We start from the raw sequence: 24,614 nt of genomic DNA on the forward strand, positions 1-24,614 counted from the left end.
TATATTACCTTCTTAAATGAGGCTTTACTGGGCTACCTCCCCATAGGTGACTCTTACATGGAGTTGCAGTATACAGTTTGACCTACCCTGTGTCCTTAAGAAACAGAAAAAAGAAATCAGAGGAACAGAAAAGCTGAAATCAACTCCTGGGTTTAAAAAATACTCTTGAAAACTCAGGGTAGTGAGAGGCATGGGTCAGTAACAATATGGAGTGTGATATTTGAACTGGGCCTCGCTTTAACAGGCCAGTCCTGCTTGTGTGGGAGGCCGCCAGGGCAGGAAGGCACTGATTGCTCATGGAATGCCTTTGTCTGTCCTGCTGCCACCCACCTATCTTCCACTTCTGCACGAAAGTGCCCCATTCCTGGGCTTGGCCTTGTGTAGCTTATGGGAGCTGTTTAACAAGGATGTTTTGTTGAGTTCTTTTGGCTCCTGCAGGTGATAGCTTGTTTTGCCCTGTGCCGTTGCCCTTGTGGGAGTTGCTCCACATTTCCCCACAACGCAGCTTAGAAATGCTCAAGGGTTTGTTTTTCACTAAGCTTGGAGAGCAGCGCTTCCACATATCTTGGACTGGGGCATAAGGAATGTGCACAAAATGAGTGAAGCGTGGTTGACCAGATGCCTCAAGGAGATGTTGCTCTATAATGTCAACTATGAGTTCTGTCTTCTCAGTCATTCATTCATCTGGAGGCTAGGAGCTTTGATGATGAATTCCCAGATTCTCTTTTCACTGAGAAAAGAATCTGTAGGCTACCATCCTGCCATTGCTTCCTCCTCAAACCTTTCCACTTATTTCCCTTTCTTATTCACCAGCAGAGAAATCTGCTCGGAAGCTGCAACCACACTCTACTTCAAGGCAGACGTCACGGGGACGCTCCTATGGCACCCAGCATGGCGTCTTAGACAGTTTAGAAAATCAAGACATATCTATTACTTTTGAGGAAGTATTAAATTATAGAGGCTTTCCACCATTTTGAAAAAAACATGGAAAAATATAGGAGTGTAACCCGGATATCTTTGCCTTCAGCTGAGAAATTTTTTCCTCAAAGATGTTCTTGTTTCTACTCCCAAAGGAACCTCTGAGTTCCAAATAGACATTAGGAATCTTTTCTCTCCTTTAAGCTACACATTCTGGTCTGACTGAATCATTGGGCTTCCTGCTGTGTCTTGTTTGTACTCATACCCTCGGGGCGGACTTTGCAGTTAGACACGGGGTGGTGGGGGAGGAGATGGTATGACACCAGCTGCTCTTGTTATGTGGGCACCGGCCATCTGGTCTCCCCACAGACTGGGCAGCCCCATGGGAGCTCACCTCTCAGGTCGCTCCTGACCGTCAATAGGGATACCACAGTGGGCTTAGTGGTTATCAGTTGATCCTCTGCCTTTTTCTTGCACATTTCAGTTTTAAGTGGATTTTGCACTTTCTTGTCCATTTTGGTGGTAGTGGTGGTGGCCTGTTGACGTATAGAGACTGAAAGAGGAGGAGTAAGTGAGGAATTTAACAGAGTTGAGAGCTCGTGGAGTTTGTGAGGGGAAGCATTTCACAGTAGTTTACAGCCCTAGAGAACTGAATGTGGAAAACCCCAGAGCAAGGACCCGCAAGATGGCAAAGTATGAGTCATGGCATCAATGAGTTCTAGGTCAAACCAGTCATTAGTGAAGTCGCTCAGTCGTGTCCGACTCTTTGCGACCCCATGGACAGTAGCCTGCACCAGGCTCCTCTGTCCATGGGATTTTCTAGGCAAGAGTACTGGAATGGGTTGCCATTTCCTCCTCCAGGGAATCTTCCCAACCTAGGGATTGAACCCAGGTCTCCCGCATTGTAGACAGACGCTTTACCGTCTGAGCCACAAGGGTTAGAGATTAGACCAGTCATTATGTCATAATTATTGTAAGATGGGGAACTGGTGACCTTCATGAGAGCATCAGATACATACACATATATGCATACTACACACATGCCAATGCAGGCATGTATATGCATGCACACACACTCACACACACAATTTGAAGATGGGAATAAAGACCAGTCACAATCTCATAGATATTCTTCAGGAATGGAGAGACACGGTGTTCAGCTTTTAGTATGTTCCAAAGAAAGGAGAACCTTCTTCATTCACTGACAATTACTGTCTATGAGACACTGTCATGTTTTGGGACCTCCATTGTCCCTCTTAAAGTGTGATGGATCATGGACGACGGATGGAAGGAGTATTCTTATGACTCTCAGGGCTCGGTTGTGTTTAGAAAAACATCCATAGAGATGGGATTTTCACTCGTCCTTCCTCCTGGCCTCTGGGTCCACTTACTTCCTGTGTGTTGGACCTTGAGCAGACGTTATTGGACGTTTCGGGTTGTCATTAAGAACAGGAGTTCACATCGCCGTTTCTGTGAAAGTCACCTTCTCCCTAACGTCTGCAGTGCAGGTCCCTCAACCTTGTTGCCTCCAGTCTTACTTCTGGAGCACTGAGTAGCACCCAGGCAGTTACCGCATAGTGTGGTCACAGTGATCAAGCTGTGGTTCCTAGGTGCGGCCCCTGCCATGGTTTCTGCCAACGTGTTTATCGTACTTTCCTGAGTGCTTCTGTTTCAATATTGACTCGGGCTTTTGTAGCATTCTGTCCATTTCTAAAGGCTTTGTGTCCCTGCCCAGTAGCTTCTGGTTACACCCTTTGGGAGTCTGGCAGATTTATGGAGAGCAGAGGACATTGGAGGTAGTAGGTAAGAAGTCTTACCCTTGCCCTCCTGCCACCAGCCCTGAAAGTGCAAAACTGGCAAGTACATGTGGCTCTTGGCATTATGAAAACCTTGCCAAAAATCAAATTAAAATTCCTCTGCTGAGCAGGAAATTAATCACGGCTGAACACAGTAGACAGGGACTCCTTGTTCAGAAGTGGGACTCCTTGTTCTGTCACTGACTGGTGTTTTATTATCATGTAAATGAGATTAAATGCACAGTGACTGGTGGGGGGTTGAGGAGGAAGGAGAGAAGTGAAAGAGATGAACAGGTTCCTTAAGATTTAAACTTGAGATGCAAAAACGTTTTTATAGCATCTGCTGCTTCTTAATCCATCAACTGCTGAGCAAGGGAAGATCCTCAGCTTCCTGAAACACAGTGATTATTCATCCCATCGCCCTCCTAGGTCACCCACAGTGAGCCAGGCTGTGTGCCAGGTATGAGGGCTAAGTCATGAAAACACCCAGCCGCTGCCTTCCCGGAGTTTATAGTCTGGTAAGAAAGGATACTGTCTGCAAATAACCAGCCAGATAAGAAATGATGTCATAGAATCTAGGATTATTTGGTTGAAAAGTGGCTGAAGTGTATCCTACCAAACTACAAAAGGAATGAATTGGTAAAAGAAAAAATGAGCAGCAGTACAGAACATGGGAAGAAATCTCTGGAATAGAGGTAGCAGGAACTGACCTACAGTCTCGCCAGGACCCTCAGTCAAGTGACTTGACTACATGCAACCTTCAATCCATTCACTCAAGATTCAGATTCCGAAGAGAAGGTTCAGTTCAGTCGCTCCATCGTATCTCACTCTTTGCAACCCCATGGACTGCAGCACACCAGGCCTCCCTGTCCATCACCAACACCCAGAGCTGGCTCAAACTCATGTCCATCGAGTTGGTGATGCCATCTAACAATCTCATCCTCTGTCATCCCTTTCTCCTCCTACCTTCAATCTTTCCCAGCATCAGGGTCTTTTCCAGTGAGTCACTTCTTCCCCTCAGGTGGCCAAAGTATTGGAATTTCACCTTCAGCATCAGGCCTTCCAATGAATATTAAGGACTGACTTCCTTTAGGATGGACTGGTTTGATCTCCTTGCAGTCCAAGGGACTCTCAAGAGTCTTCTCTAACACCACAGTTCAAAAGCATCAATTCTTTGGCAGTCATCTTTCTTTATAGTCCAACTCCCACATCCATATATGACTACTAGAAAAACCATAGCTTTGACTAGATGGACCTTTGTTGGCAAAGTAATGTCTCTGCTTTTTAATATCTTCTCTAGGTTGGTCATAACTTTTCTTTCAAAGAGCAAGTATCTTTTAATTTCATGGCTGCAGTAACCATCTGCAGTAATTTTGGAGCCCACAAAAATAAAGTCTGTCACTGTTTCCATTGTTTCCCCATCTATTTGCCATGAAGTGATGGGACCAGATGCCATGATCATCAGTTTTTGAATATTCAGTTTTAAGCCAGCTTTTTCACTCTCCTCTTTCACTTTCATCAAGAGGCTCTTTAGTTCCTCTTCACTTTCTACCCTAAGGGTGGTGTTTTCTGCTTGTCTGAGGTTATTGATATTTCTGCCGGCAATCTTGATTCCAGCTTGTGCCTCATCCAGCCCCGCATTTCTCATGATGTACCCTGCATATAAGTTAAATAAGCAGGGTGACAATATACAGCCTTGACTTACTCCTTTCCCAATTTGGAACCAGTCTATTGTTCGATCTCCAATTCTAACTGTTGCTTCTTGACCTGCATACAGATTTCTCAGGAGGCAGGTAAGGTGGTCTGGGAATTCCACTTCTTGAAGGATTTTCCACAGTTTCTTGTGATCTACACAGTCAAAGGCTTTGGTGTAGTCAATAAAGCAGAAGTAGATGTTTTTCCTGGAATTCTCTTGCTTTTTCTATGATCAAACGGACGTTGGCAATTTGATCTCTGGTTCTTCTGCCTTTTCTAAATCCAGCTTGAACATCTGGAAGTTCACGGTTCATGTATTGTTGAATTTTGAGCATTACTTTGCTAGCATGTGAGATGAGTGCAATTGTGTGATAGTTTGAGCATTCTTTGGCATTGCCTTTCTTAGGGATTGGAATGAAAACTGACCTTTTCCAGTTCTGTGGCCACTGCTGAGTTTTCCAAATTTGCTGGCATACTGAGTGCAGCTTCTGTCTGCTTTGCGGCTGGGGAGAAGCAGAAGACATGAATAGTGCAGCAGAGATCATGGACAATGGCAGAGGGACCTTTACCCAAAGAGCGAATGAGAGCTGTGTGCTGTGCTCAGTCACTCAGTCGTGTCTGACTCCCTGTGACCCCCATGGACTGTAGCCCGCCAGGGTCCTCTGTCCTTGGGGTTTTCCAAGCAAGAATGCCAGAGTGGGTTGCCATTTCCTCTTCCAAGGGATCTTCCCAACACAGGAATTGAACCTACATCTCATCTCCTGCATTGGCAAATGGGTTCTTTACCACTAGAGCCACCTGGAAATGTAGAGCTAAAAAGGTGGAGACTTGAGTGGCCATCAGGGACTTTGTGAAGTTCAGCTGTTGATGTGTCTTCTGGGCCAACAAGCAGGTATGTGTTTATTTGGGGCATACTCTGTGTCGAGGTTGTGATGATCCGAGGCTGTAAGACTTAGCCTCTCTTGCTATTAGGTATGTCAATTCATTGGCACTTCTGTCTTGTTCTCTTGATCCCAGTGTGAGCAGTCCCACCTCATGAGAGAGCATGAGGACGTCCAGGAGCGAACGACACTTCGGTACGAGGAACGCATCACAGAACTGCACAGCATCATCGCTGAGCTCAATAAGAAGATAGACCGTTTGCAAGGCACCACCATCAGGTAGTCAGCTCCAAGTCATGGCTGTCTCTCTGCCCCTCTGGGCAGTAATCTGGGTTTTACACTTGAAGTCACCCCTATGAATTATGGGCTTCCCTTGTGGCTCAGCTGGTATGAGGGAGACCTGAGTTCGATTCCTGGGTTGGGAAGATTCCCCTGGAGAAGGGAAAGGCTACCCACTCCAGTATTCTGGCCTAAAGAATTCCATGGACTAGTGTAGTCCATGAGATCACAAAGAGTCAGACACAACTGAGCAGTTTTCACACTTTCTATGAGTTACAAGAGTAACTCATTTATTTATAACTAATATTCTTACAGTTGATAAATATTTTGTCTCTACTATGTCAGCTGTGTGCTTTCCCCTCCATTATTCCGTTTTGACTTTGACCCTCATGGTGACCCTGAAAGGTAGACAGAGTAGGAGTTGTGATGTTCAGTTGACTAGTAAGAAGGTGAGTGAGATGCTTTATTAACAGGTTCTGAATGCAACCCCCTCTATCTCCCTTGGGGAATTGGAGAGATTTATGAATGTTGATTTAACTAACTATTACATATGCTTCTTTGTTGTTATTCAGTCACTAAGTTGTATCCAACTCTTTGTGACCCCGTGGACTGCAGCACGCCAGGCTTCCCTGTCCTTCACTATCCCCTGGAGTTTGTTCTAACTCCGTGATTCAGTGATACCTTCGAACCATCTCGTCCTGTCGCCCCCTTCTCTTCCTGCCCTCAGTCTTCCCCATTAGCAGAGTCCTTTTCAGTAAGTTGACTCTTCACATCAGGTGGCCGAAGTATTGGAGCTTCAGCTTAAGCATCGGCTTCAGTTGATGCTAATTAATATTCAGGATTAATTTCCTTTAGGATTGACTGGTTTGATCTCCTGCTGTCCAAGGGACTCTCAAGAGTCTTCTCCAGCACCATAGTTTGAAAGTATCAATTCTTCGGTGCTCAGCCTTCTTTATGGTCCAACTCTCACATCTGTACATGACTACTAGGAAAACCATCACTTTGACAATATGGACCTTTGTCAGCAAAGTGATATCTCTGCTTTTTGATACACTGTCTAGGTTTGTCCTAGGAGCAAATCTTTTAATTCATGGCTGCAGTCATCATCCACAGTGCAGTGATTCTGAGGCCCAAGAAAATAGCATATGCTTCTAGATAATCTAAAATTTGTTTGAGCTCAGTTGACTTGCCAATGTTGGCATAGTGTCATACAAACTCCTAAGGGATGGGGCAAGATTTGATCCATCACTTGATTGGTGAAAACCCTGGGGCTTAAAAATGTTAAGCAACTACTTTTAAGTTACCCTTAGCAAAGGGGATAGGTGGAGTTAGAACCCACAGCATCTCTGCCTTTATTCAGTTTTTTTTCCATAAAAGTAATTGTTGGGGTTTCTGCCTTCCTTGCTCATCAGTCAGTTGGCCCCAAAGTCTCCTGCACAAAGCTGTGTCTGCCCGTTTTTGAGAAGAGGGTTTGCTTAAAGTGACTTACTGAGCCAAGGATAAGAATTTTTATCTTCCTGCCCATGCTCAGAGAGTAGCCCTGAGGGAAACAAATGGTTGGCATCTGCTTTTATGGAGAAGAGTGCTTTGTTCTCTGACTGTTTTTACAGGCCACAATTAAGACCGTTTTAAAGGCAGCTTCTATCCCTCTAGAAGTCCTGGGTCAGAAGACATTTTAGATGTGTTTTGTTCCAACTCTGAGAGTCACAGTAATGATGGAGCTACTTGATGAGGGTACTTGGGGGCCTCTGTTTCTGGGCAAAGTTGTGGAAAAATTTGCTGTTAATTGGAGCCACACAGTACATCTCATATTCCAGTTTAGAACCTCAAGGACTTTAAATTGTATCCTGGTCTTCAGTGATTGTAGGTTAGAAGAGCAGAGAAGAATTTCAGTCCAAAGAAATGATTATAGCAGACTTAAAGGAGGCTGACAGAGTACATTGGCAAATTCGTAATTTCCATTAAAAACATATTGCTCTTTTAAAGTCTTGAGAAGGTGAAAGCAAATGGGCTTAGTGAGTTGTGAAAAAAAATGCATCACATGTCACCTGGAAAACTCAATTTCACGATGTTTAGATTAAATTTAATGGCCAAACTGTTTTGTATTAACATACCCTCTTATTTAAAGGAAGATTGCGTCTGTACAGATGTAACATTAAATTCTGCCTGTTTTCATTATGTAAATGAGCCAGCTCCTCCTTGAGGAGAGGACCCCCTGCATGGCTGGAAGATGAGCAGACATGTGGGCCAGGCTCTTCTTGTCCTCCGAGCTCTAGTGGCTAAGGCACCTCCCTGGCCACCGCCACTCAGGTCCAAAGATGCTATAGTTGACCCAGTACAGAGGTGCCAAATGCCTTGGACTTTTTGGTGTATCCCGGGTGTAGAGAATTGTCATGCTAATCTGGTACAATCCTGGTACCTTTGAGACTTTCTTGTCGCTTTAGTCTGGGCCTGAGTTAGGAATTTATTGGAAGAGCTGAAAAATCATTAATTAGGGAATGGTTTATGATGTATCCACATGGAACCCGTACTGAATTGCATAAGAGAAAAGATGTGACAGTTTCATAGTTTAAAATATTTATCTCCAGTCACAATCAGAGAACTAGAGACCTTCTGTGACTGCCCTGGGAGACTTTCCCACCTCTTATAGCCACAGGGCTAATGTAGTCAATAATCAGACACTGCAGTTTGCTGAATTCCAATGTAAGTTGAATTCAGAGCCACAGCAGATCTCTTAGGTTAAAGATTAAGCACTGACAGGAAAAGATGAAATGGTGAGAATTTGAATGGAGATATTGGGTAGATTCAAATAAATTAAGATACCTAGAGCCTGCAAACTCCACTGAGCTTCCCCTCCTGCAGAAGCAGTCTCCCTCCCTGTCTGATCAAGTTAGTCCTTCTTTGCTTGGAGGCTCTGTAGCAGGCTGAACCCAGGTAGAGGGTACCAGATATAGTCGTACCTCACTGCTACTCCATTCTTCTTTATCTTTAGGCCCAAAAGTAGCTAAATTCAATCATGCCCCAGGCGGATAAGCAGAAAATCCAACCTTGGAAGATACAAGTAAGATTGTATTCATTTATAGTCACAGAAACTTGAGAAGAATGTGTGTAGGATTAGGACCTATGTGTCCTAGACCAGGGAAATAAGAATATAGTATTGGGTTGATGATTATTTATTGATATCACTGTTCCTATTAGAGATTCTGGATTTAGTATGTTAGCTTCAGCAGTTTTATTAAATAAAACTAGATTCATTGGAGGATTACATTAAATAATGTTGAAATGCCTAGTGTAACATAGTCCAGAGGCCATGGCGATCAGGAATAACGTCATTAAAATGGGGTTTTTGATGCCACTTCACTACTGGAGTCAGTGCAGGCATGGCTACTGTGCTTGTCAACAGGGCTACAGTAGTAATCAAATAATTCGACCCATAGAGATTTTTGATAATGTAGAATCGATCATGGAGTCTTTAGTTTTGATAAAAATGGATTCATTGGAAAAGACTCTGATGCTGGGAGGGATTGGGAGCAGGAGGAGAAGGGGACGACAGAGGATGAGATGGCTGGATGGCATCACTGACTCGATGGACATGAGTCTGAGTGAACTCTGGGAGTTGGTGATGGACAGGGAGGCCTGGCGTGCTGCAGTTCATGGGGTCACAAAGAGTCGGACGTGACTGAGTGACTGAACTGAACTGAACTGATACTAAAGTTTTACTTGATCTTTGTCATTGAAAAATCTCTGGTCTGGTGAACAGGGACTTGACCTCGCACTGTACTATATGACCTCTTATCCAGTTCTCTTACCAGACCTCCTTCACAGATCCAGAACTCTTTAATGAAGATGTTTATAATCTTGTCACAAGTGGGTACAGTCCATCTTCTTTCTACCCATTTTACAGGGGAGACTGTACAGTAGGAAAAAGAGATACCCACATTCTGGGCTAATTATTCGCTCTGAGCAGATGTTAGCCCCTGGCATCCAAAAATACCTGTAGTCTTCCAGTCTAAATGAAAATTGATGAAGATACATTAGTCAGCTGAGGCTGCTGTAACAAAATACTGTAGACCGGTGGCTTAGACAATAGGAATTTATTTGCCACAGATTTGGAATCTGGAAAGTCCAAAGTCAAAGTGCCAACCAATTCATTTCTTCAGTGAGTGTTGTCTTCCTGTCCTCCTGAAGGCTTCCTTCTCACCATGTCCTCACATGGCAGGAAGAGAGGGAAAAGGCAAGCTCTGTTATTTCATAAGGGTACAAATCCCATCATGAGGGATCCCATCAGATCTAATTATATCTCAAAGGTCCCATCCAGATACCATCACTTTGAAGGTTAGGACTGCAACATAGAATTGGGGTGGTAGTAACAATATGAACAATAACACATAATTCAGTCCATACTACATCAGCTACAAGTGGCATCATCAATAAATCTCATAGTGGACCTAGGCTACCATTGTATCCCATCCAGGTGGTAACATTTTAAAAATCCCTGTACATGTGGTAAATGTACAGCAACAAGACATGGTCCTGCTTTTCTGGCTTCAGGAACCAAGAAGTGGAAATACAAGTGGCTCCTCTCATTCTAACACCTAAAAGCCCACTTAAAAAATGATTGCTTTCCCTCTTGGTAACTTTGAGCTCTGCTAGTTTTAGAAGTTTCATTCCCAAGGGAAGGATGGCTGGCAAACAGCAGTGATTCCATTGCTGCCACTTAGCCCTTGGGACATCTCATGTCACTGAAACAACAGGCAGTGAAGGGAGTGACTGTACTAGCGGGATCCCAACTCTCCAGGGGAAACTGGATTGTAACTGTACCATGAGGCAGGGAGGACTGTGTATGGAACTCACGGGATTCCCTAGCATACCTCCTGGATGTTGCCCAGTGATACAAGTTAGTAAATTAGAGGATGACAGTACAGGTCAGTCCACCTAGGGCCAGACCCCTAAGTGGGCCTGCATAATTTCTTGCTTGTTTATGCATATATGCAATTTCCTTTTTACTTTCTTGTTTTCTCCCATTATATATGGTGAGTTGTTATTGGTAAAACGTAGCATGTAATAGTTGGGCTACATGATTTAGGTGAATTTGCCATTAAACTAGAAGAGGAAAGGTCACCCAGCCATGGATATAAATGGGACTTTGTGTCTCCCATTTCGATAAGAAGGTGAGTACATTTATTAATACGATTGAACAAGGGATAGTTACAGAAGCTTGATGGTATCGTTATAGCCATTTGGAACTGTATATGTGTGAGAGGATGCATTTGGTTGTCAAGGAGCCAAAGACAGTAGGTTACAGTGCATGTTGCTTGTGCCTGGTTCCGTTCCCACACCTCCTCTGTAGTCCCCCCAAATCAAAGAAGACTGACCCTAGGGACTACCTCCCAAACTCCCTTAACTCTGGGATAGTTTTGGATCTGCCAGGTCTGGAAGGCAGTGAGAAGGTGGGGCCGTCATTGTGGCTTTGGTGAGCATGAAGACCCTGCGCTGACCAGCCTGAGCCTGAGCTGTGGGCAGGAGTGGGGCAGCAGCAGTCTCTCCATCACAGCTCTGATGCCAAGGCTGACAGCGCCAGCTGCCCCCCACCCTGCCTCCTTTTCTCTGGTCCTTCCAACTGCCTAAATTAAATCCTGCTTGAAACATCCAAAAGCATTTGTTTTCCTAACTGAACCCTGCCTAATGCATCCTAAGTCTCATCTGCTTGGAATAAACAGTTTGTATTTATGGCCTTCTAAAAATATTTACTCATGAATATCTTAAACAAATCGGATCATATAGCACACACTGTTTTCTAATAGGTGCTTTTTCACTTAACTCTATGTTCTGAGTGGCTTTGTTTTAATGCTCATCTGAATTGGGGGGATTGTATAATGAGATGGATAAAATGGAAAAATATGTCAGTAGCTCACTTTGCATCTGGGGGAGGGGGCAAAAAAAAAAGATGTCTAAGCAGATTGTTTCCCAAGGAGATTATTTTCTTTTCCCAAAAGCTGCTCTCATAACATCAACCTTTCACTGCCAACTCTGAGTAGTCCATGATTTCTGCTTCATTTCCCATTTGCTTGTTAGCCCACAGCTGTCTGGCTTCTGACCCCAGTGGTTTGCCAAATTCCTTTTGCTATGAACTGAACTGTGCTACGCCTCGCCTCCAGTTCGTGTGATGAAACCCTCTATGTGACAGTGTTTGGAGATGGAATGTAGTTGAGTCAAGGTCACGAAGTTGCGGTCACGTGACAGGATTAGTGACCCCAGAGAGCTCACTTGCTCTCCTGCTCTTTCCCTGCCATGTGAGGGTGCACGGAGAAGGCAGCCATCTGCAGGCCAGGAAGAGAGCCCTCACCGGGAACCAGCCGTGCCGGCACCTTGATTTTGGACCACCAGCCAAAGTCCGCTGCTGCTGCTGCTGCTGCTAAGTCGCGTCAGTCGTGTCCAACTCTGTGCGACCCCATAGATGGCAGCCCACCAGGCTCCGCCATCCCTGGGATTGTCCAGGCAAGAACACTGGAGTGGGTTGCCATTTCCTTCTCCAACCCAACTGAAGTCTAAAACTATGAAAAAATAGATTTCTGTCATTTAAGCTTGTCTATGGTACTTTGTTACAGCAGCATAAGCTAAGAGACTTTTTTGAAAATCACCAGTGATTTCTTAACTGAAAAATTTGGTGAGTTTTTTCTTGTTACTGGCCCTATTCCTAAATTTAACCCTAAATCCTGCTTCCCTTCTCGAACCTCCCTAACCCTGCAGGTCCTAGATCTTCTCCTCTTTCCCTAAGAGCCATCCTCAGCTTTGGCCCTTACCCTGGGCTCTCCCCGATCCTTTTCACCAGGATGGCTGCACCCCTAAAGCACTGACCCCTCCTGTTTATATCACTCGCACATTGGCATTTAACCCTTGTGCTTCTTCGTCTGCAGAGTGCCCCTCCTCTGGTGACTGAGCGAGTATCCAGAGCCTCTGTGTGCTCACATAGTCCAGTCTCTCAAATCTCGTGCCCATACGGTGTGCCTAGCCCTTCCCCTGGTCTTTAGGCCCACGCTTTGGCCTGTATGGTGCAGCTGTCTGTCCCTCTTCATGTTGCTGCATCTCAAACAGTGTAACCAAAACCTCTTTGTCTCCCAGCAAAACTTGTTGTTCTGATTAGCTTGTGGCCTAAAGAATAAAATATGAAATAAAAATAAAACCTAGAAAGATAAGGTGGGTTTTTCTCTCTCCATATTTTCTTATATGGTGTACATTCCACCCTTGTTCACTATTTGAAGTGTTTGAATACGGATCCTTTATCAGATCTTGTTAAAACTGGTACTCATGGCTGACAAGGGTGAATTATTATACACATAGGAGAGCGTTTCAGAGTCCCGTTTGTTCAGTTAGTCATCGTTTCCTAGATGAGTCTGAACTTCCTCTGTGCTGTATGGGAAAACAAGAGGTATTTACTCATCACTTATTCACTGCTATAGATCCTTTAAGAGAACTGAAAAGAATACCTTGTATCTAAAACATCTTTGTTCTTTAAAGAAATGATGGCTGTTTCAGGGCAATTCTGCCTTTAAATGCAGAGACCAAGTGTGTTCCAAAAGGAAAACCAAAAACAAAGTCAGGTAGGCTCAGTGGGCTGGCTACCGTTGACTGACAGCTCCCAAGGCATGTCCATTTGGATCTTGTTCACCAGTTACTCCAATCCAGTGACAAGGCATGAATGTGCACCCCAAAATAAGATAGGTATAGGGATTGCTTCTGAAGTAACATTTTTATCAAATGCTGCTGATTCCACAGGACTTTAGCTTGAGGTCTGGAAAGCATGGTAAGAGTTAAACTTTCATTGACTTTTATCATCATTGAAATGATCAATTAGATCATTTCACCTCTAGCTAATAATGAGAAAGAATCTTAAAAAAAATCTTTTCCTTAAGCCATCATATTATTGTTCTGTTTGTAGTAAATTTAGGAATTAGGCTGTATTGCTAACTGGTTGGATAATCTTAGGTAAGTCTCTTAGCCTCTAGGAGTGTCCGTGGTCTTATTTGTAAAACAAGGTATTGATCCTGGCTTAAGTGATCACCAGGATCCCTGCCAGTCTGCCACTCTGTGACTTTTCTGCCTCTGCTAGTTAAGCAGGTGTGTATACAGCCTAATTGGAGAAGGCAATGGCAACCCACTCCAGTATTCTTGCCTGGAGAATCCCAGGGACAGAGGAGCCTAATGGGCTGCCGTCTATGGGGTCGCACAGAGTCGGACACGACTGACGCGCCGCAGCAGCAGCAGCATACAGCCTAATGCATGCCTCAGGAGTGTTTTGTTGTTGCTGCTGCTGCTGTTATTGAGCTAGTAGCAAGCTTTAATCACTGCAACTCTAAACTGAGTGACTTGGAATCACTTCACAAATGCTTCTAAGTGAATGAAATAATGTACCATTAGAATCCTGAGATGACCCTCTATGTGCCAAAAAAAAAAAAAAACACCTGGTAACTTTCTAATTCCATAATTATGAAAAAGCAGAGACATCACTTTGCCATCCAAGCTATGGTTTTCCAATAGTCATGTGTGGATGTGAGAGTTGGACCATAAAGAAACCTGAGAGCCAAAGAATTGATGCTTCAATTTGTGGTGTTGGAGAAAACTTTTGAGAGGCACTTGGACAGCAAGGAGATAAGCCAGTCAATCCTAAAGGAAATCAGCCCTGAATATTTATCAGAAGAACTGATGCTGAAGCTACAATACTTTGGCCACCTGATACAAAGAGCCAACTCATTGGAAAAGACCCTTATGCTGAGGAAAATTGAGGGCAGGAGGAGAAGGGGGCAACAGAGGATGAGATGGTTGGATGGCATCACCGACTCAATGGACATGAGCTTGAGTAAACTCCAGGAGATAGTGGAGAACAGGGAAGCCTGGCGTGCTGCAGTCCATGGGGTTGCAAAGAGTCAGACACCACCGATTGACTGAACAACAACAGTTAAGAAACTACCACAGTAGCATACAATTAGCAACATTTATCAGTTTATCAAAGCTTCTGTTTTTTTAACTTAATTTGACTACTACTTGGACCTTTTCATATTTTCTTCCTTTTTATCTTCAGCATTAGCAGTTAGTGTTCTGCAGATCAGGCATCTTTTTCCCCAAAGAAATAAGATAAATCACTTACCAAGAGTTAGTGTCTACACCATGAAAGGAAGCAAACAGTGAAGTCACTTTGAGATGCTGATGCTGTGTGTCATTCACACCTTGACCAGTTAGGTGAGCCTGCTGCTCAGAGGAACCTTGAAAAAACTCCTCAAATTCTTGTCTTTGTAAAACTGCCATGGACCTGCAGGGTTTTTGTTGGTTTGTTTTTTTTTTTTAACTTTTTGTTCCCATTGCTCTGGATGGACCAATGCTTCTGACTAAAACAATAGAGAGAGCCCCCAGCATCCTTCTCCTCCATATGTTGAAGTCCCAAATTGTCCGGCAGCTTACAGAGTGCTTGGAGCGCACTGGTTTTTGTCATTTCCCAGTTCCTGCCGGTAAGGATGTTGAGAGGGCAAAGATAGATGGCTCCATGGTTTTTTACCAAAGTCAGTAAGAGAAATAGGGCTATACAAACTTTCTTATATTTAGGTTTAACCTTTCAGTGCCTCATTTTGGGGGCACAAGACTGCACACAATCTCCTCACAAGGTTGATTTCTACCTCTGTTTCCTCTGTTTGCTCACGTAGTGTTGTACTGTAACCTTCCTTATGATACCCTAAGGGGGATCCTTCACCAGGGGTGATATGTGCTCACCCCAGCCCCTCCCTGTGGGGTCGAGAACACAGACCGTCTATACTTCCCTGCTGCCTGTTTGATCTGTTTCCATAAAAGATCTCACAACACTTACTCCTTCCCCTGAATTCCTTGACTTCACACATTATTTTACATTTATTTCCACCATTTGACCCTGATAGTTTGCTTTCTTCAATACAATAAGTTTTGCTTCTGGCCAATATTGCCCACTCAGCAAGTGGCCTGAGTGTTCCTCCAGCCTCAGGGTTCCATCCTGCACCCTGATTTGGCTTCAGCTATCCGTCCCCTCTGTCCCAAGCTCCACACACCCAAGTTCACATCCACGGGCTCCCCTGAGGCTCTGCATGTGCCCATGCACGCTCATGACCTATCTAAAATGGCTCACCTTCAGACTCTTCTGTAGTACTGCTTCATCCTGGAAGTCCTCCCTGGTCACTGCCCACCTGCAGCCCCAGAGCTGCAGTCCACCCAGAGCATCCTTCTTAGGGTAGAATTAGTTGTGAACACGTGTGTGTGCGCTACGTCGCTTTCACCGCCAGACTCCTCTGTCCATGGGATTCTCCAGGCAAGAACACTGGAGTGGGTTGCTGTGCCCTTCTCTGTGCTCTCTCTCCCTGGCCCAGGGATCAGACCTGCATCTCTTACGTCTCTGCATTGGCAGGCGGGTTCTTACCACTAGAGCCACATGAGAAGCCCAGTTGTGAATATAAAATTTGACTCCCAAAAGAGCAGCATCAACTTGGTTTTCGCTTTCCTGTCCTTGTCTTGATGCTCAAATACCTTGAAAGAGCATTCTTGGCTTGCATTTCATGACACTGAAAGTCTCTGCCTTAAGGTGACATTTCTCGTGTGGTATCATTCTTCAGTCTTTGGTCTCACCTTAGTAAGGAATGTTCCCTTCCTTACTGAATGCTTCCTTCTCCCACCCCTTCCGTTTTCACTTCTTTATAAAACCCATCCTAATAAAGTAATTTTTTTTTACAAAGCAGGAGATTTGGCAGGCACTAGATGTTTGGGACCTGCCAAGCCAAGACAGTTGAAGGTGGCTATAAAAGATTTTGCAAATACCATTTACACCAGAGGTACAGCAGCAGCTTTTTTGGCTGAAAAACAGTCTCAGCCAAGCTGAAGCTGATTACATTGGCCATGCAACAAAGGTAATTTATTCATTATACCCAAAATCTCCCATTAACTAAAATCAGGATTTCAACTGCTGATTGAAAGGAAGCTGATGGATCAGAGCACAATTACCCTCTAGACCAAAAACGTGGTGACGCTTAAGAGTTCTTTCTAATTGTTTTTCTTTCCTAAGCCTAATTACTGTTGGCTGTGCAAATATCTAATAATTAACTTATTCATATAACATTAACCTATATTTTTTTCCCATAACCACTCCCATTCTAATTCACATTCTGCATGCCTGCTGGTTTTATATCTGTTTAAAGTCTTCCTAGATTTGTGTGTGGCTTTTATCAGAAATACTTTATAAAGCAAGGACTCAGCTGAATTCTTTCCCTGAGAGGATGGGTGTTCATTTCTTGAGAAAACCAAGAACTCTGGAGAGTTCTTCCCATTTCTCTGGTATAGATGTGTCTCCTGAGCTTCAGATGGCATTTGCCTCTTCCCCAAGTCTCACCGATCACCACTCACCATCTTGGCCCACCCAAAACTGTGGACTTTCTGCCCTTACCCTCCGGTTGTCAGCAACTTAATGTGAATGCCAGGGTAAGAGAATTTCTTCCTTTCTTCACAGACACCCTCCCCCTGGGGCTGAGAAGACACCTTCGGACTTTACTCATAATTAAACCCCCTGAAAATTTTCTTTTCTGGCTCACTTGCAAAATACATCAAAGAAGATTAATTTTTGCTCTCTACTTGTCTGTATCATGTGTGTGTGTAGTGATGGCAGTGGCGTGGGAAGGAGGTCTGTGTGTACTTTGAAATACATACTGCAATTGTAACTTTTCTTAGCTTGCCCATGACTAATTCAGAGCCCAAAGGTTACAAGGGATCCATGAGGGGCTGAGAAGGGAGTGAGTGTGTTTGTGCAGATGAAACACGGATGAATTTCAAAGTTATCTTCCTACTAGTAAAGGCAGAGTGAAGGAAACAGACCATTGAGTGCTGCTCACTCACTCACTGATCTTCCCCCTCACCCCATTCTCCTTTCCTGTCCCCTAACTCCACTTACTTCTTTTAGAGAAACTAAGTGTGGTTTTTCTCAGACACGCTGACCCCTACACCTCTCAGAGCACTGGTTTCGATCTGCACAGACAGGATGCTGGTTTGCCAGTCTCTGTAACCTCAGCAGCCCTTCTGTTCTCTTCCCAGAAGGAAGCACAGCGTGGGGCTCTGGTGGTGATGCTCTGAGTCACTCCTTTCACTAGGCCCTTGATGGTCCTGCTCACTGTAGCCTCAGTGCTAGGAACCTCAGTTCTTCTTTGCCTTGGAATTTGAGGAGGTGAAGAAGCCTACTTTCTTTAGGAAATGTTTGAAGGGGGGAGTTTTCTGTAAGGCTGATAACACGAGTCTTGTCGGGTGTGTGGGTTTGGATATGGAAACTTTCAGCGTCAAACACGGCCCATCTAGTTATCCTGAAAGGAATCCTGGTCCATGGGGCCCCGAGAGGAGAGCTGTCTGTTTGTGTTCTGAGTGTCTTTATCTTGTTATTAAAGGACATTCTCTGGGGATGTGTCTTGTGTGTCTGTCAGTGGAGTCTGACTTCCCTTTTGTTCTCAGGGAGGAAGATGAGTACTCGGAATTGCGATCAGAGCTCAGCCAGAGTCAACATGAGGCCAACGAGGACTCTCACAGCGTGGATCAGGACCAGACCTCTGTGTCTGTCCCTGAAAACCAGTCCACCATGGTCACTGCAGACATGGGTAAGTCTGCCTGCTGTTGCCGCAACGCCAGGGCTCGGTTTCTGGATTATAATCAAAACTTTAGAAGCATGAGACAGCCTGGATCGAGATTTAGCGAGTCAAGCAGCTTGTTGAGTAGATGAAGGCAGGTGAAGGCTCATTCATTTCAGTTCTCTACATATTCCTTTGTTGGTCACAGTGGAACCAAAGAGCTGCATTCCCTTTCTGCCTTGATGTGCCTTTCTGCCTGTTGTGATTCAAACGTGTCACCTTCTACATGAAAAGTCAGGAAGTAGGGAACCAGGTAAAAAGGTGATTGCACTGTTCCAAGTTCAGTATAACTGAGCTGTGATGGCAAGAATGGAAAGGATGGGCTGGAGAGTGACTCACTGAAGGAGAGGAGGCAATAGGTTCAGCAACTCTGGGGTAAGCAGGGATCCAAAATGACTCTTTAAAATGTTCATCCTGAGTGACTCAGAATGATTGTATTCCTTACTAAGGAAGTTTGGTTGAGAAATGATTTGGAAAATAAATACATTGTGTTTGAGGTTGTGAAGAAATGTCTGTGTGGAAATACCTGGTAACAGCACGTTGGTATGGTGTGTTTTAAACTACAGGGATGACCCTTCCAAGTAAGTCTTGAAATTACATAAAAAATCAAAATGTTTTTAAAATGAAATCAAATAGGAAAAAAAACCAGAATGATAGTATTGTTGTTTCATGACACATATATTTTGGATATGTATATGTCGTTAAGTTGCCAAGGGAAATGTTCCAACCATGGGTTGCAATTGAAGTGTTGTAAAACCTCTGGCCTACTTGAAGATGCTCAACTAGATCTCTAGAGAGATTGGGGTTGCGGATAAAGGCTTTGAAGTTACGAGGTAAAGAGCTCCCTATGGTTGAAAGGATGTGAAGTCCAAATGGGGAGAGGCACCATATCTTAGGAAATGTTCACATATAAGGGGGTGATGGGAAAGGAACAAGGAGAAGGAAGAGAAAGTATAGTACAGTTTACATTAGAACTTAAGTTTCCATTGGGGAGAGAGTGACTTTAATAAATATTAAACATTTATGCTTAATTATAAACCTATATAATAACCAGGGCTTCCCTATATAAACTTATAATATAACCAGGGCTTAACCTGGTTATAACCCTGGTATATTATAACCCTGGTAGCTCAGCTAACCCACCTGCAACGCAGGAGACCCTGGTTCGATTCCTGGGTCAGGAAGATCTTCGGGAGAAGGGATAGGCTACCCACTCCAGTATTCTTGGGCTTCTCTGGTGGCTCAGCTGCTATAGAATCCACCTGCAATGTGGGAGACCTGGGTTCAGTCCCTCAGTTGGGAAAATCCCCTGGAGAAGGGAAAGGCTCCCACTCCAGTATTCTGGCCTGGAGAATTCCATGGGGTCGCAGAGTCGGACACAACCGAGTGACTTTCACAACCACCTGCATAAACCTATATACATGCTATAACATCAAGTACCATGGCAGTGTGTCAAAAGAATTCAATTTAAGATTTCCAGGAAAGCTTCCTCTCAGAAGTGACATCTGAGCGGAGATGTGGAGGATAAGTAGGAATTGAGTGCATGAGAGAGGAAGTGACATGCAGGGGAGAGGGGATGATGCATTCAAGGCGGTGATTAAGATCATCCTTTATGAAGGGCGCAGAGGCGTGAGACAGAGGCTGGGAGAGGCAGGCCGGAGCCAGGCCGTGCAAGATCTCATAGACAGCACTAGGGAGTCTGACCATTATTCAGAGACCCAGGAGAAACTGCTGAATGATTTTAACAGCTGTGCATGGGAGGGATGAGACGATCAGATGGCATTTTGAATCAATCACTCTGTAGTGAAGAGAAAAAATCAGTGGATCAAGAGTGAATGGGGGAGGCCAGCCTGGAAACCATTGCCGAAGTCAAGATGGGCAAAATGGTTGCCAGAATTAAAGGTGGTGGCCGTTGAGACATGGAAAAGCATATGAGGACAGAAAATTGGCAAGATCTTCCAAGGAATCCATCACAGGGTGAAGAAGGAGGGAGGCATGCGTGGGTGTCCCGTAAGTGTTTGGTTTGCCCAGTGGATGGGTGGCAGGGCCAATCAGCTATATGGGAGCAAAGGAAAAAAGACTCAGTGGTTTTGCTCTGAATTTAGTTTTGTTGGGGAGGGCCATGGGTTGGGTGGAGAGGAGGGTGTGTGTTTTGTCTGGGCAGAAGTTTCAGGTGTCCGGAACTATCTGGGTGGAGATGTTGGGAAGGCAGTAGGCACACATAAACCACAACAGGTCTGGCTGAAGAAAGCAGTCGGGAGACATCAGGCTGTTTGCAGATGGTTACGGAAGCAGTGGAAGTCGAGGTGAAGAGCACGGAGTGTAGAGAACTAGAGGCTAGGTGTAGGGGGCTGCCAGCCGAGGAGGAGACGCAGGAGCAGGGATGAACCTCTTAGCGGCTCAGTCTTGGCTCAAACACGCCTCCCCAAAGCACCTCGCGAGCACCCGTCTGTGCACGTCCCCGTGCCGCCTCTCACCGCCTCACTGGTCTCCTTACATCACACTGAAAGTTTAAATGATGTGTTTGTACTTCTTTGCTTGACTGACACTCCCACTAAACCACACTGAGCAAAAGCTTGTTTATTTTCTCTACTCGTGGCTCTCCAGAGCCCACCACAGGGCCTGGCACAGAGTGCAGTGTGGGTTCAGAGATACGTGTTTGAATGAAGGGGTGGTGCAGTCAACCAGTCCATCAACCAGGCGGTCAGCCGAAGCCGTAAGAAGGAAATGCGGAGAGCCATGCCCACCAGGCAGTGGGGGGAGAAGGCTCTCATGAGGAAGGAGGGTCCCCAGCGTGGTTGGCTGCTAAGGCCACATAAGATGGGTTTAGGTACATCGACGTCCCTGAGTGCTGGGTACTGATACCAGCTTTAGCCAGATGGAAATGGGGTGAGGAGAGGGCTTGCCTTGCGGGCCTGGGGCCTTGGCTTTAGGCTGAAGCTGCTTCCCTAACACTAAGCTGAACCCAGACCGCGGGCCTGCCGTTACAGCACACACATACCCTGGCGACCAACCCACATCCTCTGGGCTCCGTTATATCAGCATCATAATCTTGAACCCTGGTGGCCTCGACCTTCTGGACTCAGGCTTCCAGCCTCAGGCGGTCAGACGTGTGCAGGCAGCCGAGAAGTTTCCATTACTGCCCAGGCGCATTCCTGCACCCACCCCTCCATTCAGTTCTCTGAAGCTGTTTTTCATGAAATTAAGCAAGTGACCCACACTCCAACAAAATTTCTTAATCAAAGAAACTCGGGGAGTTGGGGGGCAAACCCCCTCCAGTGGATGCGGAGGGTAGTGGAGTGCATCTTCACCATGGGCATCCCAGGGCTCCCATTGGGGGGAATCCCCTGTATCCGGGTGCCCCCATGGAAGCCAGTGTCCGCCCGTCTGCACCAGGAGCAGGCTTTGTTTTCCCAAATCATGTATTTTCGTCCTTTCCCTCAGTAAAAATGCATGTTCATTACAACTGGTGGTAGTTTCATTCCCGACAAGCCTGGGCTCCTGCAGGGAAGGGACCCTTGTCTGCCTGGGGCCTTGTGTGTTCTCTGCCCACAGTAAGAGCCGTCAGTCATTCATGTAGCCGCTCGCTGAATGCCATGCTAGGGACGGGCATGTGAGACCCAGAACCTGCCCTCAGATCGCTGTCCTCACAGGCTCACACCCTTCATCCCCAGAGTAACATCCCCACTTCTGACTCTCACCTGCAGGCCCACGGAGCCTGGAGAGCCCCCACCTCAAGCCTTGGCCTTCCCGACTCTTCCTGCTTCCTTCCCGCTCTGGCCACACCGGCCTTCCCTGCTATCCCTCAGACCTGACCAGCGTCTCTGACCTCAGGGTCCCTGCATCCACTGATGCCCACTCGTCCTTTCTCTCACAGTCAGTCTGCTCTCCCCTCGTCACAGCCTCCCCCGGCCCCTCGTGGGGTCCTGGACTGTCCCTCACGTGCACGTGCTTGGCCTCCACTCTGCACATGTCCCTCCCTTCTCTCCCCACTTCATCCCACTTAGCCCTCCGTGATGCCACCTCCCGTGTGTCCGTCCCGTCTCGCCCGCCTCACCCCGCTTCATCGCACTTAGCCCTCCATGATGCCACCTCCCATTTGTCTTTACTTCCTTTACTTCCAGTCTTGGTCAGTCCTTGTGCTGGAATGCCAGCTGCATGTGGGCTTTGACTCTTCGACACAGCGGTGCCCATTCACAGGAGGTTTGCAGAGAGGTGAGTGACGGGGAGCCTCTTGGAGCTTGTGGTTGTTTGGAGGATGCAAAGGGAACACGGAATGCCTGCCAGTGGAGCACACCAGAAGGTGGACGGGGGCCACAGCCTGTGGTGGGAGCGTCAGAATGTGCCAGAAGTCACATCTAGGCTGACAGCTGAGGGATGAGTGGGAACAAGCGGCCACAGAGGGGGCAGGAGGAGAGTGCCGTGGGCACAGCCGCCCCCACCAGGACCCCACGGAGGTCAGGCCTGAGGACAGCAGGAGGAGCAGCTCACGAAAGCCCAGCAGAGCACAGCCCTTGCACATCCATCGGAACTGGGCGGCTGCCTCTTCTTACTCCCGTGCCATTTTCCAATTCAATTGCTTCAGCAGAGAAAAAAGCTTCCATTTATAAACACCTTTATAGGAAATCATTAAAACACATCCATTTCATTACGACTGCTGTATTTGCAAACCTCCATTAGCCACCCAGCTTGGTTAATTTTGAGCTGGATTTTATATACAGAGTTGGCTGCAGTATATTTGCCAATTTCCATTTAAGATAATAGGAGTATTCCCTTCATCAGAAATTACTTGTCTTTTGTGTTCAAACCCACTTCGATAAGCTGGCTCCAGGGCATGGTCCTCAGAGCCTGGACAAGGAAACCCACAATGTAGAAAGTGCTTTGACCTACCTAAGCAGTCCTATATAGGAGAAAGGTCCCAGTGGTATCATGTTGCATGTTCAAGTAAATTGCATTACCTCTGTTCAAACCTAGTCACGAAGTCATTTGTAAAATAAAGATAATTAAGTAGACAAAGATAAAGTAGGAGTTATGGCTTGGGATTTCTGTTTCCTCACCTTGGCAAAGAGTTCTCGTTAAAAGGGAGGCTGCAGATCATGGCTGATGTGGTTTGTTCACTTAGTTTGTGTTGAGCATCAACAGGCATCCTCAGGTTCGGTCCTCAGCCTTGAAGGAGGAGCTATAGAGCTCACCTGTAAAACTGAAATGACAGGAGTTCGGAGAGGGCAACTCACTTGTCCAGGCTGCACAGCTAAGCGCTTGCTTTTGTTCCTGACACCCATGTATCTATAGGTGGGTTTCCTTTCACAGGAAAACATGCCTTTGGCTGGTGTGCTCTGCTTACCACCATCCTGTGAGGTCTCTAGAGCTGGCGACAGAATTTAGGGAGCCACTGTCTGATCAGAGCTCCTGGCTTACTACCAAAGTGTCTGCTGTTCATTGAGATGCTGCAGATCTCCAACTTAGCTCCCACACCCTTAGACCAACCCATGCTAGGTGCTGCAGCAGAGCCGAGCACAGATGTGTGAGATGGCATGTGGTCATGCTGGCTTGCGGGTGGGGGGTGGGGGTGGGGTTCATTGCCTCCTGCAGGCTGTCTTCCCACCTCTGCTCATGGAACAGCAAAGCTGGTCTGGAGCAACTGTCTGTAAAACAAAATCCCTGACCCCACAGACCTTTGCACAGGCTGTGATAGGTTCTGCTCCTGTATTTTGAAATTTCTTCTGGTTTTTGGTGAGAAAGTCTTATTTTTGTGGGATTTAGAAGGAAGCATATGCCCCTGTGCTTGCTGGTGTGATCATTTAGACAGAGATTTCCTCCTTATGCGTAGTTTTTGGAAGACACCCAAGGAAGAATTTACACATGAAACCTGGCTGTTTGGCACAGCTGTGACTATGAAAATACATTTAATGTTAAAGCCAGATTTTCCTGGCTTAATGGACCCATGAGGCTTAATGGCTTCAGGAGAAATGTTCCAAAGTGTTGAGCAGCCCCTCCCAGTGGGGAGAAAGGGGATTTGGGGCAGGGAAAGACAGTCCTGCCTTCTTCAAAAATGATTTCTGCAGAGTAGGAAGGAAGTGTTTACAAAGGCAGGGCAGCCTGTCCAGAGAAAATTTGATTTCTGTTAGGAATGAGGCACTAAGGAGGCAGTTGTCCTCTGGCAGAGCATGTTTAAAGGAGAATCAGATTCTTGGTAACCTGATTCTGAAACTTTGAGAAACCAGTCCGTAAGTTGGCAATGTTAGACAGGACAGAAACTAGCACCCTGACTTGGCAATGAAACAGGCCCAGCCCTGTGCTACTTTTTTTTTTTTTTTTTTTTCTTTTCTCTCCTTTAATTGGGCAACTTAATCTTTCCCAAGAAGTTCATG

The 24,614-nt window shown here is 45.7% G+C and overlaps 1 protein-coding gene across 2 annotated transcripts in view; it reads left to right on the plus strand.

The window, feature by feature from the left end:
* The window catches only part of MCC (MCC regulator of WNT signaling pathway), a 524,409-nt gene that overhangs the window by 411,457 nt on the left and 88,338 nt on the right, over window positions 1-24,614 (plus strand). For both annotated transcript variants that reach the window (XM_061429887.1, XM_061429888.1), the window contains 2 exons: window positions 5,427-5,569; window positions 18,071-18,213. In XM_061429887.1, the coding sequence (XP_061285871.1) occupies window positions 5,427-5,569; window positions 18,071-18,213 (286 nt within the window). The remainder of the gene's footprint in view (window positions 1-5,426; window positions 5,570-18,070; window positions 18,214-24,614) is intronic.

The sequence above is a fragment of the Bos javanicus genome, chromosome 10 (genome assembly GCF_032452875.1).
Source record: "Bos javanicus breed banteng chromosome 10, ARS-OSU_banteng_1.0, whole genome shotgun sequence".
Lineage (NCBI taxonomy): Eukaryota > Metazoa > Chordata > Mammalia > Artiodactyla > Bovidae > Bos > Bos javanicus.